Source organism: Apodemus sylvaticus, chromosome 13 (genome assembly GCF_947179515.1).
Source record: "Apodemus sylvaticus chromosome 13, mApoSyl1.1, whole genome shotgun sequence".
Classification (NCBI taxonomy): Eukaryota; Metazoa; Chordata; class Mammalia; order Rodentia; family Muridae; genus Apodemus; species Apodemus sylvaticus.
This window is the reverse complement of record NC_067484.1, coordinates 66,597,958-66,616,586: the sequence shown is the minus strand read 5'-3', so window position 1 is coordinate 66,616,586 and position 18,629 is coordinate 66,597,958. Positions and strand designations below refer to the sequence as shown.

The following is an 18,629-nucleotide window of genomic DNA, read 5'->3' as shown; positions in this document are numbered from 1 at the left end:
CAAAGGCTGGTGGGACGATAGTTCAGTGGGATGGCCTAAGGGAGACCAGGAGTTCACCACTGTGGAGAGCCCACGGTCTCCCGTCTTAGGATGGGAGCTGGTGACGACACCTGAGCATGCAGACAGTGTCATCCTGTGTAGAGCTAACTTGTGATGTATACCGATGAGAACCCGCTTTAAAACAATCTTCCATTTTACAACCTTTATAGTGTACCGGGTGGGGTCAGGAGCTCCAGGAAAGGGTGTCTAAAGACACATGAGGTAGTGTGTTAACTATTACAAAGCAAAGGGCTGGAGAGTTTAAAAGCAAATTCTACAGAGCCTTTGATTCCAGGCTTTTTCTTTGAAGGGAGTTGTTTAATACTTCACTGACAAGAAAACCCTGAGCCAGATCCCTCCATTATTAGTCATCTTCCTCCGATTTGAAAGCCTCTCAGCTCTCCTTTTTACTGAACTGTTCCCCTCATGCCCACAGGCGCTACTCCCGGCGTCCTTCCCCTCCGGCCAGCAGGCTTCCCTATGTGTCACTGTTGCTGCACATCTCCCAGCCTCTGCAAGGCCACCAGGGAATTAGGGCCACCATTCTCCTTCCAGGCTCACTTTTCCTTTCTTTCCTTCCTTCCTTCTCCATTATATGAACCCACTGTCTTTCCTCCAGAGCAGGAAGTGTTGGCTTACATCCCTCTTTCTTGTCCACCTTTGCCCTGCCTTCAGTTTTTTTTCCTTAGCAGACATGCCTCCCATGAACGTATTTTAGAAAAGAAGGTGACCTGTGCTCCTCCTGGTAGTTTTACACCAAGAATCCATTTTGCTTTTTGTTTCTGGTGATTGCCTTTGCTCACACTTAGCAGTTTGTCCTCGTTGCATAAAACGTTACCCGAGGAGGGGGAAGGAGCGTCATCCCTTGTCTTGGCCTGAGATGTACTTCTGTTCTGACCACACACATCAGGCTTGGAGTTATTCAAGTAAACAAGGATAGGGGACAAAAGCCTGCCACTCGCAAGGAAGGATGTATGTGTTTTAGGTTTGGGGAAGTTGAGGTATCTTGCCTGTGATATACACTTTCAACCCCTAGAATCTGTCCTAAGGCTGACGGAGGTACAGCTGCCACTCGGCCGTCAGCTTTCGCTAACTACTCAGGACTGTGTGTCCCTGTGACAGTTTGAATTCTTAAGTCACCCTGGTCTCCCTTCCAAAATACACTAGAGCTACTCTACCAGGCAAAGTCAATACCAGAGTGTATCCAAATTTCCGTCCTAACTTAAGTAGTTCAAAAAACCGCTGTCATTTATTGTATATATCCTTGTATTTCAATCACCCAGTTTGTGAGTATTAATTTGTGGGATAAATAAAAACGTGTGTGTGTGTGTGTGTGTGTGTGCGCGTGCGATTGTTTTGCCTGATGTTTTTGTGCACAAGTCTGTACCACAGAAGTCAGAAGTAGGCAGTGGGTCACTGGGACTGGCGTTACAAACAGTTCTGAGCAGTTATGTGGGTGCTGGGAACCGCTTAGCCATCTCTCCAGATCCCTGATACCTGATTATTATTACTATAACATTTATGTAACATTCTTTCTTGGTGTACACTGAGGGTCTGCCTGCTAGGAGCATTCTCTGTTACCATTTCAGCATCTGTTCTTTCTAGTAGTCCCTTAGAGGAACTTCCTTAGCTGTCTAGGAATCTTCATTCATAATTCTCATGTGGTCTTTATTTTTCCTGTAGTGTCCTTAGCAAAAATACTGTAGTTATTTTAAATTCCTACGTGATGATGCCAGTGGTTTGGGGCAGATTTAGTGCTGGCTTTGTTTTTGATTGAAATCTAGACAAGAAGTATCAGAATTGTCAGAATTAAGACATTTTGTGGAAGATAGTATAGTAATCTGGCTAGGCTCTGGACTGTGTTTAATATTGGTTATGGGCACTGTGGTGGTTTGAATAAGAATGTCCCCCCTAGGTCTACTCACCAGGGAGTGGAGCTATGAAAGTATTAGGAGGATTAAGAGGTGTGTTCTTAGGTGAGGCCCTGTTGGAGGAAGTGTGTAACTGTGGGATAAGCATTGAGGTCTCAGAAGTCCACAACAGGCCCAGTGCTGGCGGATCAGAGTAGCTCTCAGAACCCAGCTTGCCTGCCATCAGGATAATGAACTGCTGAGCTCTGCCGCTGTGAGCAAGCCCCAACTGAAGGCTTTCTTTTAGGTTTCACTTTCACTGCCCCTGAATGTTTCCTAGAGACCCATTTCCCAGTTTCTTTCCTGTGAGTCAGGAGGGCTATTGTTAAGGGTCTAGGATCCTTTACTTGCCTTTTTCCATGTCAGATAAGGTCTTGCTGAGGCAGTCTCTCTTACAGGCTTTTGCTTTGGAAGCACTACAGTACTTGCAACACTTTATCCCCCTTTCTGACCCACATAAAAAGGAGTTTTTCTCTTCTCTTTACCACAAGTACCTGTAAACTTTCTGAAGAAAGTCTGGCTTGTGGGCATGTTGTGCTTTCATCTTAGACCAGTCCTCATCAGCCTCCAGCTGTTTCTTGGAGCTGATGAGGTTCTAAGAAATTAGTTTCTTTCTTTTTATAGTATATTTTAAAGGTTCAATGATATTTTTTCTTGGCACAACAGCCCATTTCTTTTCAGTGTCAAATAATACCATCATTTGTATATATCAGTTTATTGATCTGCCTACTGGATGATATCTCATTGCACCTAAGTTTAGCCAGATACAAACAGCTTGGCTATAAATATCCATGCTGCACAAGTCTTAATTTCCTTTGCTGATCAAGCAATTGCTACACCAGATGGTGAGACTATGTTCACCTTTATAGGAAACTACCAAACTATCTTCTGAAATGGTCATTCCACTTTGCTATTTTTTTTTTTTTTAGCAGTGAAGAATAATTCCCATGCTCTATGTCCTCAACCAGTATCTGGTGTGCTCACCTCTCTGGATTGGGTCATTCTAAACAGGTCCTTGTGGTATGTGACAGACTCATTGTTTTTATTCTGTCTTCTTTAATAAGTCATCTTTGTATATTCCCAGTCCTTAAAAACTAGGTTTCAATTGTGACTTGAAGAGCTCTTTGTATATTTAAAGAGAATATCAGGTATGACTTTCCTTTTATTACTTAACTAATATTCTTTGATTTTTTGAATTTTTCTACTTTTATTATAAAGCAGTCCTGCTAAAATCTAAAGTTTAAACATTTGGTCATTCTCATAAACAAACTGTGGTTATTTTCTCAGCGATTCCTCATACATGGTAGTTGTCAGCATTTATCTAAAACAATGATCGTACAGCAGAGAGACAGACTTATTGCTATGGGCGCTCTTCCTCTGCATCTAATATCGGGATCTAGACGGATGCATAGAAGGAAGGAAGACTGCGTGGAGCCTCATCCCCAGAGGTCCCTGGGCAGATCCCATACCTCGATCTACAATACCTATTTATCTTACTAATATTGATAATGCTTAATATATATTATTTATATATATAGACATATATATGTCTATATATACCCTTTTTACATTTTGCCTTTCTGAAAATCATCTTACTAGGAAAACACAATGGAATTGGTACAATTATTTTATGTGTGTGTGTGTGTATATGCAAACTAGTTTTACAACTTTCATATGCATTTGCCATATTTAGATCTGAATCTTAAAAGTGAGTAGGTGGTCCACCAACCTGAGGAGAGAAGCAGTAAGGTTTTCATACAGAGATACTCTTCATAGGATACCTGCAGTCTTTGTAACTCAGAGGAGACAAACAGCATGTGTTTACATTGCTCATACATGCAGGGTAGAGTCATTCTCTGCCTGGGAGACACAAATGAGTTAGAAACAAAATGAGTTAGAAAGAAATAGTGCTAGTCTAAAATAATAGCTGAATTTTGGGCTGTGTTTTACATTTGTGAAGTCATGGCTGCAAACACCTACTAATATTACCAATAACCTATTATAGAATTAGAATGTTGGAGTTTATGAAGAGATTCTTCAATAACAACCCTTTACACAAGACACTAGGTTTTTGTTGTTCTGAAACAACAAAATTGTGAATCCTTTATATACTCAGAAGTCAAAAAGCTATCTAATTCTGGAATCCCTACAGTGTTGTTAGGGATTAGTTATTTTTACAGATCTTTTAGTTTGCTTATTTCTTTTAAAATTATTTCATTTTCTCAGATTACAATCACACCATCATTTTTCCCTTCCCTCTCCTCTCTCGAAACCTTTCCACATTCCCCTTTTTGCTCTCCTTCAAATTGATGGCCTTTTTGTGCATTAATTCTTGATACATACATGCATGTATATTTATATATATTCCTAAATACAGAAGTGAAACCTCAGTATGTATAATGTTACTTGTATGTATGTTTCTAGGGATGACCAATGGTACTGGATAACCAACTGATATATTCTTCCCTGGGGAAAACTATTTCTCCTGTTGTCAGCATTGCTTCGTTGTCCAGAGTTCTTTGTGTAGGGTTAAGGCCTTTTGGGCTTTCCTTAATCCATGCTAACATGTCTAGTATGTGGCCATTGTTTAGCAAATGTTTAGGCAGGGATATCACTAGTTTACTTCATACATAGCAGATATTATTTTATTTCCTTTAGCATTTAGAGGTACCAGTTATTCACTTAAATCAACATTTGAGATTTGAATATAGTCAGATCTATAACACAGTTTCTGATCTTACCATTTAAAAACCAGAAGCTCCTCCCTGTTAAATAGCATCTCATCCTAAAGACAGTGATGTGGGAAAGCTGTCCTGAGGGCCAGTATTAGCAATCTTCCCAGCCTTCCTCTTGTTTGCTAAGATAGTTTTCCTTACTGAACCTGGAGCTTAGGCTACATGGTCTGGCCAGACAGCCCAGGGATCCTTCTGTCTATAGCTCCCTGGGTTGTGTCTCCACACATAACATGTAAGCAGCTAAAGAACAGGGATCCTTTCTGTATTCTGACTGAGTGAGGGGGAGAGCTCAGTCAGCAGAGTACTTGCCTAGCCCTTCTGTCTACAAAGTCTAAGAATGCTATTCATCCTCGTTGACCTCTAGTCCATGTTGGTTACCTCTTAGCCCTAGAACAGCATCTAAAGTCGCCTGGTTTTGTCTTGCCCTTATTCACTCCGTGATCACAAAGGCTTTCTTTGAATCCCTCACCTGTGCTGAGCTTGCTTCATTCAGTTCTTCACACTTGTTTCTTCTGCCTTGAATGCCCTACATTTTCAAGGATTTTTTTTTTTTTTTTGGTTGGTTTGTACAGTGAAATGATTGCTACTCAAGACTTCTGGGTTCCAAAACCCCCAACATCTCCACCCTACCCCATCATATTATTTTATTCTGGCTCTATGAAATAATTTGGTTTTTTTTTGAATCTCCCATCATATTGTTCTAAGAGACCTTATCTATTTTGTCTACCATTTTATTCCATGTTTGCATGATAGTGCTTGGCTCTTGATAAGTATGTAAATACCACTTAAAATATGGCAGTAGAAAATTATAAGTACCAGCAGAGGAGAAACAATATTAACTTTAACTGGGATGATTAACTGCTTCAGTTAGGAATTTTCTCTACTACTTTCCCAGCTATTGGGAACTCTCTGCTCTATCCTTGAGATTTGTCCCCAAATTTAACTCTAGGCTAAAGAATCTCTTCTTAAAAATATGAGAGCTATATCATCTGGTCCCCACCAAAATACTTAGATAAAAGGAGCTTAATTGTGTCATTACTTTAGCCTCTTCCATTTAATTTTAAGCTCAAATAGAAGCATTTCTGTAACTCCTACACATTTTTTTACGGAGATCTGGCACACACAAAAGGATGTTTGCTATATTTTCAGACAACCTCTTTCGGGAATTCCAAATGCTCCCCATTATCCTTTCTCTAAACATTCAACTCATCAATGATCATTAGTTTCCAAACTGATTGTCCTTGCATGTTTCAGATGGTCACTGTTACTTACATGAAATATAACTGAACTAGTATTATGCTAATGAGGCTTTATGGTTCTCCCTACCTCACGCCTTGGCTTTTTGCACAGTGTTTCACTGTGTAGCTCTGTCTGTCCAGGAACTAGCTCTGTTGACTAGGCTGGCGCCTTAAACTCACAGAGATCTGCCTGTCTCTGCCTCCCAAGAATCTATGTACAATAAATGATAATCTCTGTTCTTCAGAGAATATCCCTTGGACTCTGTATGTGAACATCACTGTAGGAATGGGTACGCTTCGGTTCAAAGGCTACTGATATAACACAGAAAGTAAGAAAAACCAGGGCTAACTGGAAAGGAGAATACATTTAGTCTTACTGTGAACTATGAGGTTATGTGAAGAATGACCAGTTAACTGTAGACAGAGAACATTTTAAAAGAATAAACAGAAAGAAAGAGAGGATGCACTGGGCAGTCAGTGAAACTGATCAGAACAGTGCTAAGGAGGAAAGCATTAGTCAATACAAAGACATTTAATAATGGAAGTAGAAAACCTGTGAGCAAAACAGCTGCCCGAGGAAGGGGTGAACCACAACAAGCCATCAGTACGTGCATAGACTTACAGAATAAGCAATGGCTGACTTATGAAACTGAGCTGTGATAGTTCTTTAGTTTAAAAAATCCTAATACTATATTTCCTCATATTCATTCTTTTCTTTTTCTAGACATGATCTTATGTGGCCTAGGTTGGCTTCAAACTTGCTATATAGCTAAGGGTAATCAAGAATTTCTGATCTTCCTATATCTACTTTTTCAGTGTTGAGTCCAGGTGTGCACATATGTTGTGGTGGGGATCATGGAAGGCATCATATATGCTAAACAAACACCCTACCAACAGAGCTATGTCCCTTGCTTAATTCTCGAGGCCTTTCTAAGACACAGATGTTGTAACCCTTGCTATGCAAACATATCCTGCCTGTCTGTCCCACCTCACACCCACTCAGAAGGGACGCCCGCACTGCTCCTATTGACCCCACATCAATTTTTATTAGACTAATTTTTTTCTAGATTAGGGCTATATAATTAAAATAATAGTACAATGCAATTATTGTTTTTAATCTTAGACTTCAGTGATGCTTAAGGTATGAAGGATTTCTTGTTTTGTTTGTTTTGTTTTTGAAACAAGATCTTCTATTATGTAGCCCTGGCTGTCCTGAACTCAGTACATAGCTCAGGCTAGCCTGGAACTCACAGAGATCCACCTGGATCTGCCTCTGGAAAGCTAGGATTAAAGGTGTGTACCACCACACCCAACTGGAGAGAAGGTACTTTTAGACATATCCGGAGACAATAATAATTGTATGTTCTTCTCTATCTTACAAAGAATCTATTCTAAGCACTAATGAACAACTCTGTTTCATGTCTGTTCAGATTCTAGACAACTGGTACGATTGATTCAGTCCTGTATTATTATGATAGCCCATTGGGATAACATTAGCTGGTTAAAATACCGTATGAATGAATACAGGACAACCACCTCACGTGTAACTTACTCATTAATAATGAGATCAGGAGCAAAGCACAGCAGATTTCCACTTGCTTGTTTGTATGATCTCCAACCCAGGGCGAATGCCATGAGAAACATCCACGAGTACTGTAGAAGGGTCATTTGGTCATCCAGGTGTAAGTTTCTGAATCCTAGATGGGAGATAAGGGTGTAAGGAACACTCTAGTTGACCAGTTGGCCTTGTTTGGATATGACCTTTAATAGATAGCCATTGATCAGATCAACACCTGGGTACTCAAAACTCTTTAATGGTTTAATAAAACTTATGAATAGTTATTTTTTGGCCAATTTTGTCTATTTAAGTGCACACAAAGTAGTATAGTAAAAGAGAAAGCCAAGAGTATTTGCTTAGGATATTTCTTAATGGATTTAGATTTTTAAATTTTCCTGATATCTATCTTCTTTTGCTAAAAAGGTGGGGCGATGGCAGCTTAGGTGTTTATAGCCATAAACTTGCCAATCACTTTCCTATCTGTGAAGTCAAGACTGATGCTTAACCTTGACCTCTGCTGCAAAGTTCCAACATTAACATTAGAAGAAAGTTTATAGTCAATACATGGCATTTCATTTAATGAAAAACTAAAATAATTTTGTGTTAGTGAATTTTGACAGAGTCAACAAACCTGTTGTTTATCAACTTCAAAAACAATCTGAATGAAAATAAGTGGAATTCCTAAATGTTGTCTTCCAGGTATTGCTGTAATGGAATTTTAGTTAGAATAATATAAGGTCTTTATATAAAGTGAAATGCTATGTGTAACCTGAAAGTCAGGGAACAGACTCCATAGTTTACTTTGGATCTCTTTTGTCCTTGTGAATAAGAGAAACAAGATTTGCTGTGAGATCAGTCGGGATGAGAGACAGCCTATAGAGTCTTAGAGCAGATTTACTATGAAGGGAGGGTGCTGCAGACTGGCCCAAGGCTTGTGTTTGGTGAGTAAATGGCCTGCCACTAAGTCATATACCAAGCCCAGTTCAGAGTACGTGTGTTCAATAAAATACACAGATCTATGCCATAGCTGTCGTCCTTCACGCCTTACCTGGTATCGCCTTTGCCCATTTCACTGCGGCAATCACTTGGCGCCCACCTAACATGTTGAGTGTGGTCATAATTCTCCATGCTGAATCTGGAATAGAGCTATCATATCCTGCATATAACACCTCAGGTTCAATCACCTCCAGCAGTGACACCAAAGTAGGGGTAAGCTGTGGTAATGTTGCAGGAACTATTGTTTTGTTAGGATTTTCAGAAGTATCTTGTGAGACTCCTGCAGTGGCTTGCTGAATCCCTTTAATTTTTTTCTTTGTTTTTCGAGCTGTGGATATTAAAAAAAGAAAAAAGAAATGTACTAAATCAACTTTGTAGGCCAAACTTTCCAATTAAAAGAGGTCTTTAATTTCCTAAGCTATTACTGAAAGAAGTAAACTACTTAAAAGTTTTGGCATGGCTATGTGAATGTGTGTGCACATGCTTGAGTTTGGTGTATGTATATGTGTGTGCATTGCTCAAGGCCAGGGGAAGAAGTTGCGTATCCAAGTCTATCGCTCTTTTGAGGCAGGCTCTCTTGTTGGACTTGGAGTGAGACTAGTAGCCAGTAAGCCCCAGAAACTCTCCTATCTCCACCTTAGCCTTCAAAATGCTGTGGTTAATAGGCATGGGCATAGCTATACCTGGGTTTTTAAGTGGGTGGTGGGAGCCAACCTTGGGTCTTTCATGCTTACCTAGCAAGTGATTTTACCCACAGAGCCTCCAATTCCAGGATTCTCTTATTAGTAATTTGCTAACATGGCATGGAAGGGAAAGATCTATAGGAATTCCCTCCCAGGACTTGTTTCCTCTAACAGGGAGCCGATAGTATACTGTTCACCTTAAACTTCTGAGTCTCCTGCATCCTAAATGCTAGATTGTGTCCCCTTTCATTCTTCTCAGGTTTTATTACTTCTTTGAGAATTCTCCACAATGTATTTTGAACACATTTACTCCTTTTTCTAATTCCTCCTAGATCTATACCCCCATACTGGCTAACTCAACCCAGTTCTCATCTGTTATTTTTCTAAACCATAAAGTATAATTTGTGTGGCCCATACGGTCTCGGTTATGTGGCCTTCCACTAGAATGGGTGACTTACAGGGCCGCACTCAGTAGCTGCTCAACTAGGGTGTGGACTTGGTGCCCATCCCCTTTCTCCATGCTGGGATCTGATCTGGCTCGAGCTCATACACAAGTGCTCTGAGTTTATATGTGCAGCTTCCCTGGCGTGTCTGGAAGACATGTTCCTGTAGTCATCCAGTGCCTCCGGCTCTTACAGTCTTCTTACCTTCTCTTCCTGTGGCTTTGAGAGGAGGAGGAGCTGTGGCACAGATGTCCCATGTGGGACAGAGCTGTCAATTTTAAACAACCTGGATGAACTTAAAGCCCTGGGAATGATCTGGGGAATTCAAACTCTTTATATTTAGTAACACACTCTGTGGTAGGCAGCACTGGGGGTTTCCCCCTATCAAGAGAATGAGATGAATACCACTCTCTCAATATCTTTTATCCATATTACTGCTATTCTCATTTACTTAGTTTCCCAATATGTCTTTTTTAAAGGTTTATTTTTATTTTTAATTATGTGTATGTGTTTTTCCCTCTGTGGAAGTATATGTACATGACTGCAGGTATCTACAGAGGCCAGAAGATGTCAGCTCCCCTAGAACTAAGTTAGAGGTAGTTGTGAGTTGCCACATGTGGGTGCTGGGAAGGGAAGTTGGATCCTCTGCCACTGATCCACTTGTCTATCTTTATAAAATACAGATATGACCACATCTCTGTCCTTAGTGGTCATCTACTTCCTGCTCAGGGCCTGTCTTTACAGTTCAGTGCTACTTCTTCCAGGATGACTTCTCTGGCTTTCAGGGCAGACTCAGATGATCCTTCCCTCCTGACCCTGAAGTAGTGTTTCTTTTGTAGTATGCTATTCAATGTTGTGATTGACATTGATTGTAGCATAAACAGAAAGAAAGCTGCTCAGACTCAGGTACTAAATTTGTCTTCTTTTTATATTTGGTTAGTGTTTGCTAAACGATGTACCACAGTAACAGTAAACACTAACAACAGGAGTTAGTCAGAATGCTGCTTTCAGAGAGGTTACTATTTCAACTATAGCAAAATCCTGACTTTTCCAGAGGGAAGTTTTAAAATAAGTGTTAATTATATAACTTTTTATATAAGCAGGGATATCAAGTTATAACAAGTAGTTTTTAGTTTTCTTTTATACGTAAACCATAAAACAACCCATCCAATGTTGTTGGTAGAGTTGTAATAAAACATAAATTTTCAAGAAAAAGGTGTGGTATTTTTTGAAGTGCAAACAAAATAGAGGAACATGAAATGATCTCATACACAATACTTTTCCAATCTTAGGAAATGGTTTTGAGTTTTAAAAAAGGAGTAAGAAGGATGAAAACAAAATTGCTCCAAGTTATGTAATTTTCAATATTATGTAAGCTCTTTACTTAATATACACCCTGGCTGTCCCAAATTCAATGTATATAACAAAAGTGGATGGATTAACACATAAAATGATATGATTGTGGAAAAACAAATCCCATTTTAATATACATTTTGCTAATTAAGCATATATAGAGAGTTCATTACATGATTACATTTGCTCGCTTTTATAAAAAGCAAAGTGAACAGTCCTCATGTGATAGGCAGAGAGTTCCTTTACCTTCCAGGTTCATTCCAGCTTGAAGACATTTCCGATAGCGGCATGCTGGGCAGTTTTTTCTTCGAATTTTATCAATGATGCAATCATTTCTTCCAGCACAAAGGTAATTGTGCTGTCCTATAAGAGATTTAAAGGGCATTGTTAAAATTACACAGATCTGTGAGGATATTTTTAATGAAAAAACCTAATCTATTTTAGTTTTTGCTTTGAGCAAACTATCATCAAGACAAAGTCACCGATTAAGGACATTAAGTCTGTTTATCTCCATGAATTAGTGTTGAGAGGGCTTGTTCTATTCAATGAATTTAGAAGTCAATTAAAACAAACCTTACTACAGTACTTCATATTTAGATGTGTACAAATCATAAGAATACTCTAAGATCTAGAGACAGAATTGTATGCTATTAAACCCCCTGTACCAAAGGTCAGCACTTTAAAATGTGCTTTATATAGTTCTTTAACAGTTATAGATGGTGTTTGCAAACATTGTTTTTATTATGAATTCTGATCTATTGCTAAAGTGACTAAAAGGAAGCAGGCTTAAAATTTTGGAGGAATCCCTAAGGAAAAAAAATGACTTTAATTCATCATTTAACATTATCATGTGTAGGTAAAACAAGTTCTTCTCCATTTTCTGGTACCCAGTATTGAAGAGAGCATTATGAACTTCATTTCTCTCTGGGAAAAAAATTCTAAGAATGTTAAAAAGGAAAAGGCTAAAAGTGTTTCCATCATCCACAAGCACTGACTTCTTTAATCTGAGTATTAAATGTTAATGAAAACAACTGAAGGATCTGTTTGACTGGGGCAGGGTACAGAAACTTCCTACACAAGACTTGACTGTCTACATAGAGTTAACAATCTGTGTTCCTTATACACGATGAGAGGGCAAGACAAGGAACAACATCAGGCATTTCTCAAGAATAAATCATATTCAAAGAACTGAGAAAGAATTGTAATGATCAGTTCACCAGGTAGAACACAGTTAGACCTGAATACTAAGAAGAAACTCTTTTTCTTTATTAAGACTTGGATCTAAGACTTGGATCAAAAAATTAGTTTTTTTCTGATATGTTAAATCATGATGTTTAAATATGAGTAAGGAGTACTTAGTTAACTATATTACTCTAATCTTTTGTATAAAGGTTATGAAGATAAGGTTATGAAGTTGACTAATAGTTTATTTATATGTATTAGCTATATAGTTATATACTGGCTTTATTTCAGGGTTACTTTCCCATGTCTAATATCTGTGCTAGCTCTTTCAAATCCTTTCTGTATTTAGTAAGCCTCCAGTTTTCTTAAACACAAAATAGAAGAACTAACTCAATAAAATCCTATTATATGGTATTGGAGAGATGGCTCGGCAGTTAAAAGCTCTTGCTTCTCTTGCAAAGGCCCTGGGTTCAGTTTCTAGCACCCAGATGGCAGCAGATCACAACTGTCAATCTCCAATTCTAGGGAATCAGATGCCTTCTGGCCTCTGCGGCACCAGGCACACAATATGGTGCTCATACAGGTAAACATTTATACACATAAAATAAGACTAAATAAATTCTTTTAAACAATCCCATCATGCAGCAAAAGGAGAAACAACAGATTGTATCCACAGCTAAAGCACTAAACTTTAACCACTAAGAACACCCCTACATTTGCTGTCTTACAGAGAATCCCTATATCAGTGTTGCAGGAAAAACTGGGGAAAAATTACTTCTAGAGTAGAAAAAATTCAGTGTTTTACTTATGTCTAACTGCTGGGCAGTGGTGGCGCACACCTGTAATCCCAGCACTCTGGGATGCAGAGGCAGGCGGATTTCTGAGTTCGAGGCCAGCCTGGTCTACAGAGGGAGTTGAGGACAGCCAGGGCTACACAGAGAAACCCTGTCTGGAAAAAAGAAAAAAAACCAAATCCAAAATTATTTATGTCTAACCAAAAGATTGGACTATGTGTATTTTGCTGATACTTATTTCTTTATCCAGTGTATCTCAGTATAACTGAGAATCTTAGCTATGGGCTCAGGTGATTGTAATAGAATGATCCACTAGTCTATTCATTCCTTCTAACAAAACAGGGGATTGGAGCTAGTGTCCATTATTTCAGAAGAATGGCCATGTACTACTAATTACTAATAGTAATTTCCCAACTGTCCTTTTAAGACAAACATCTGCTACCTGATAAATTTCCTTTCTAACTTCTTGATGTCAAGGGAAGAGTCTTCAGATCATCCATACTGTTGTTTATTGGTACTTTTGGCTAAATCTACTTTTAGCACTTGACAGTGGCTTGGTATTTATGACAGGTGAAGTAGTCAGCTTACAAGATCAAGATACCCAGTGATATCTGCCTCCTAACACAGTGTAGTGTAATCCCTTCCAAAATCACACCAATGCTGGCTTCCATGACCAATAAAATGCTGCATAGAACAAAGTGGTATATTAAAAGAGAAACACAACAGAGGCCAGGGAGAAGATGCAGACTGCAAACTGTACTGGGAGTATCCGAAGATTAAATATAAACTGACACTATCAGCTTAAGCTTCTATAGCTGTTCTCCGTAGCATCTCTTGTGATTACTTTTATTTCAGCATTTACCTGTATTATAATCTAGCAGGTATCAAGGGCTTGCCAGATGCATCTTTAAGGGTCTTTGTGGAGAATAAGACCTTATTTGGAGACCACTTTGTTGGAATTCCAGCTTTGCCACTTCAACTTTCTGAACCTGTTTGCTAGTCTGGCAGACACAGATCCTAACGGGGAGTAAGTGTTCACAGGGCCACTGGTAGGTTTTGTATGTCTGTACTTCACACATGGCAAATGAACAATAATTGATAACTATCTGTCTTATGGTCTACCAATAAGATACTTGTGGGTAAAATGAATACAAGTAAAAAGGGCTTAAAGACACGAAGAACTCCCAGGATCTTGGATTAAAAAAAATAGATTCATCTTATATAAATAACAAATGTGTAAAACTTAGTTCTGATTTATGTTTGGGTATTTATAATACCAATACAGGCCTAAAGTATAATTTCTAGTATGTGTTAAAAATGTGATGTTAAAGGTGTAATATAGGTAATATAATATAAAGTTTAATAATTTTAAAAATTAAATGCTACAAACTATTATGGATTTTACAAGTCTAGATAAAATTTTTCTTTAAATTACAGTAGCAAGGGTTTACAGAATGTTAAACCTGGAAAGTGCCTTTGAGAACACTGAAACTCAAATAAGAGAGGAAACAGAGCCAAGTGACTTAGTAACATACACAGCCAGAGGTTGTCTTACTAATGTAATCTAGCCACCACACTTTGCTGAAATATTTAAATGATAAATATTTTAAAAATAGTATAGCTATTACTTAATTTTATATAAGGGACTGAGTTCATTTTAAATAAGAATTAAGAATTCTTTTAAAGAATACAATGTGCTGTGAATGGTATTATATTGAAAGATAAATATTTATTTTCTGGTTTAATCCCATTAAGATGTTTTTGTGTAGAGTATATAAAATATCTCTAATATTAACTGGTTGCTCTGGAATGTGAACCCATGATCACCCTGTATCGTTCTTACAGTGCAGTCACCTTCTTTGAAATGTCATACTTCCAGACTTCCCCTATATGGTAATCTCTGTACTTTGTTAATTTGGCTTTTACTTTAGTAGATTGTGACCTCAGTCATTGTGGTACTTAACATGACCTCTTATTTATTTAACGGGAAAAAAGTAAAGGAAAGAATGCTGTTCCTCCCTTACTGTTCCTCCCCAGGGTCACAGATTTTGTCAGACTGGTATAGCTGGCAGCTTTGAAACCAACTTGCTTATGAGGAATGAAAACCCACCATTCTCAGACTGCACAGCCTTAGTGTACTGCCAGTCTACACAGCAGCATTCCTTACAATGCTTTCTTTAGTTCTTTCTCAGACTGAACTTAATCAACTTATTCTAGTTCTTCTCCTTACTGTCCCTTCCCAATGAAGGACTTAGAGCCACCATGCCTGCCCCTGAATCAGTGTCTATCATTAGTTGACTTTGTATACAATGAACAGTTAAAAATTTACTATGAGAAATAGAAACAAAAATAAAACTCTTCAAAACACACACTACCTTCCACTGCTCTTTTAAAGAATACTTTACAGCTTCCGCATGTCAGCACCCCATAGTGACACCCTGAAGCTTCATCGGAGCACACCAGGCAGAGTTTGGGAGGTGGTCCCGCTGCTGTTGAAGAGCTAGATGGAGGAGAGCTCACATCTGGTCTCATTCCAGGGCTATAGGAAGAGGATAAACAGTGTTATGGTTGTCATGATTATGAAAGGAATATCAGAATATATTTCTTTTCCCTTCTTGTTCCACACCAGCATGTTCACACTGAATTCTCTCTCTTAAGTGCTAACAAGCACCAAAATACCCAATTTCAATATATTGAAACATACTATTTTTCTATATGAAATGCATTAAACTGGCAAGATGGTACAGTAGTTAAGATCATTTGCCCAGCGAGCATGAGGACCTGAGTTGAAATCCTTACTACTTTCTTAAAAAGATGGCCATAATTGTACATGCCTATAATCCCAGCACTCGGAAAGAGAGTCAGGTGGAGAAGGGCTCACAGCCAGGTAGCCTAACTAAAACAGTGAGGTTACTATTCAATGCCTGTCTCAAGGCAGAAAGGTGGAGAGAGATAGAAGATACCCTATGTACTGCTCTGGTCTCTACACACTTGCATATTCCCATGCATGTGAAACATATACACACAACAGTTAAAAAATACAAAGTGCTTCTAAACAGAATGATGTTGTGGTTTACTTACCATATAATTGCTATTTTTAAAAAAATGCATTATTTTTAAGTGTGTAACTGGCAAGATTAAAAAAAAGTGAATTAGACTCATAATAACCATAAGAACCAAGAAACAATATTTCTGCCATACCCCAAATTGCTGAGAACTTCAATCTTCTTTTCCTTTTAATTTTAAGTTCTTACATTAATCTCATTATCATTCTATCCATGCTTTCTACTATAGAAAAAAATTACATACCACCTTAAGAGTTTGACCCTAGCTGAAACAATAGTTTCTTATGGCTTGGCAAAGATTATTCCAGAAACATTACCATGTAATATTGGAAAAAAACCTCTAGTTTTCTATTCTAAGTATAACCATTTTGTTCCCTCTCAACCAGAAAACCCAGAGAAAACAACGAAAACTCTGAGTTTGCTGCTCTGACCAGGGCTCACTTTCTATTCTGCAAACTTCTTACCATCATGGGAATGAGCAAGGTATAGTGTTGATTATTAGTTTAAAGTTCTTATTGAAAGAACAATGGATATTTATCCTTTACCCAAAGCAATGAAGGTAGACAATGAATTAACTATTACATTTGGTATTAAATGATAATGATTTTCAATACTGAATTGTCCTAAGGAACTCTTGCCACACATGCTGACTCTGGAACAAAAGCATATATATTGCTAAAAATAATCTCTAGCCTTTTGCTTCTGATTACACTGCCTATTCCTTGTCTTGTTATATCCTCTCCAACAGACTTTAAAAACTACGGACAGTATTGGCTCATTGGGTGTGGAACTCCTCGTGTTAAATTGCGTTGTTTATCACTTATATAATAAGAAAGTTCACACACATCAACACTATCTTTCTATGAGCTTCGCTCAGTTCAGTCCCTAAGAGACTTAGGAATAAGCTGGACTGGATGAGGCTTGTCTCTTCATCCCTTACGCATGATTTTATTTCAGCTTAGCAAAGTGCTAAATCTCAAATGCAAAAAAAAAAAATTAATACATTCACAACTAAAACATTTTCTTTCTTTAGTTAGAAATAACAAATAATGTTTTCTAATTGCTTCTTTAGGAACAAAAATAAAAAAAAATAGTAACTATAGCTGGGAGTTGTTATTTATCCCTCTAATCCTAACATTTAGGAAGCTGAAGCAGAAAGATTGCTACAAAATTGAGCCCTGTCTGGGATCTGCCAGTTCTGGGAAACCCTGTGAGACCCTTTCTCAAGAAAGACAGAAACAAACAAAAATGTGTTAAAATGCTATTAAGTCATTAAACCCAAGGTTCACCCTAAATTTAATCCTCAAATGAATCTTCCTGCATGCTGCCAACTGTCTGTTTATCCAGTGGCTTAGTCAATAGGACAGCACTCCCACCATCTAGTTCTGGGAATAGGTCTAGGGTTTCACATTGTTCTCTGAGCACTGTCAATAGACTTTCTGCTTGTTTCCATATCACAAGGTATTGATTCCTTGCTAGGTTTGGCCAAGTGGACTGAGTGCAAAATGAGAGCCTCTGATGGAAGAGAATCTGTGGACATGACTGCTGCGCTTGGGCACAGCCTCTGCTCAGTGCTGGCTCGGAAGGCAAAGCTGGTGTTTTGGGTCAATGGTCCCGGGGTGAGCACAAAGAGTAGCAATGTTCTAGGGGAGCAAAACCTCCCGAGCTTCTGTTCTGATGACGCTCCTATTTCCAGTCAGCCAATCTCTTCTCATCTGACATCTATTTTTAGGGACCAGCAAGTTGCTTGTATATTTAGTTTATGGAAAATGAACACATTGTTTAAAAAAATTTTAGGTCAATTCTATAATGTTTACTTTGCCTGTTTTAAATATAATATTCACATATATAATATATATGTATATATTTGAATTTTAAACAGTATTTAGGTACATCATGGTTTTAGAACACTTCCATGAAGGAAATCTCATTAATCCTCTAAACAACCTTGTGATAAGATGTCACCACCCCTAGAAGAGGTTATGTAAACAGTGGCACGTGGCTGACCAGGGAGAATACTGATTTGTTTTGGATCTATCTGGCAGTCTCTCTGGGCAGTCCCACATGACAGCCCATATAGCTTTTGGGAAGCGCCTACTCTGTTGAGCTGTAGTTTTTCATCAGTAAGCGGAGAAGTGTCACCTGTGAATATGTTTAGACGTCTAGTACATGGTTTTTACTTGCAGCAAGGAATTGAACCATACACATTCACTATTTTCTTTCTTTCTCTTTTTATATTAGATATTTGCTTTATTTACATTTCAAATGTTATCCCCTTTCATCATTTCCCCTCTGAACACCCCCTATCCCATCCCCCCTGCTCACTAACCTTCCCACTCTTGCTTCCCTGTCCTAGCATTCCCCTACACTGAGGCATTGAGCCTTCACAGAACCAAAAGCCTCTCCTCTCACTGATGTCTGACAAGGCCATCCTCTGCTACATATGCAGCTGTTGCCATGGGGTCCCTCCAAGTGTACTCTTTGGTTGGTGGTTTAGTCCCTGGGAGCTCTGGGGGTTCTGGTTGGTTCATATTGTTGTTTCTCCTATGGAGCTGCAACCCCCTTCAGCTCCTTGGGTCCTTTCTCTAGCTCCTCCATTGGGGACCCTGTGCTCAGTTCAATGGTTGGCTGTG

The 18,629-nt window shown here is 38.6% G+C and overlaps 1 protein-coding gene across 6 annotated transcripts in view; it reads right to left on the bottom strand.

Moving 5' to 3' along the window:
• Nr3c1 (nuclear receptor subfamily 3 group C member 1) overlaps positions 1-18,629 on the bottom strand; it is a 122,744-nt gene that overhangs the window by 5,473 nt on the left and 98,642 nt on the right. For 5 of the 6 annotated variants that reach the window (XM_052201378.1, XM_052201377.1, XM_052201380.1 and 2 more), the window contains exons 3-7: positions 15,304-15,470; positions 11,202-11,318; positions 8,529-8,804; positions 7,475-7,619; positions 3,679-3,809 (exon numbers count right to left, since the gene is read on the bottom strand). In XM_052201378.1, the coding sequence (XP_052057338.1) occupies positions 3,679-3,809; positions 7,475-7,619; positions 8,529-8,804; positions 11,202-11,318; positions 15,304-15,470 (836 nt within the window). The remainder of the gene's footprint in view (positions 1-3,678; positions 3,810-7,474; positions 7,620-8,528; positions 8,805-11,201; positions 11,319-15,303; positions 15,471-18,629) is intronic. The other variant, XM_052201381.1, reaches the window with a different exon arrangement.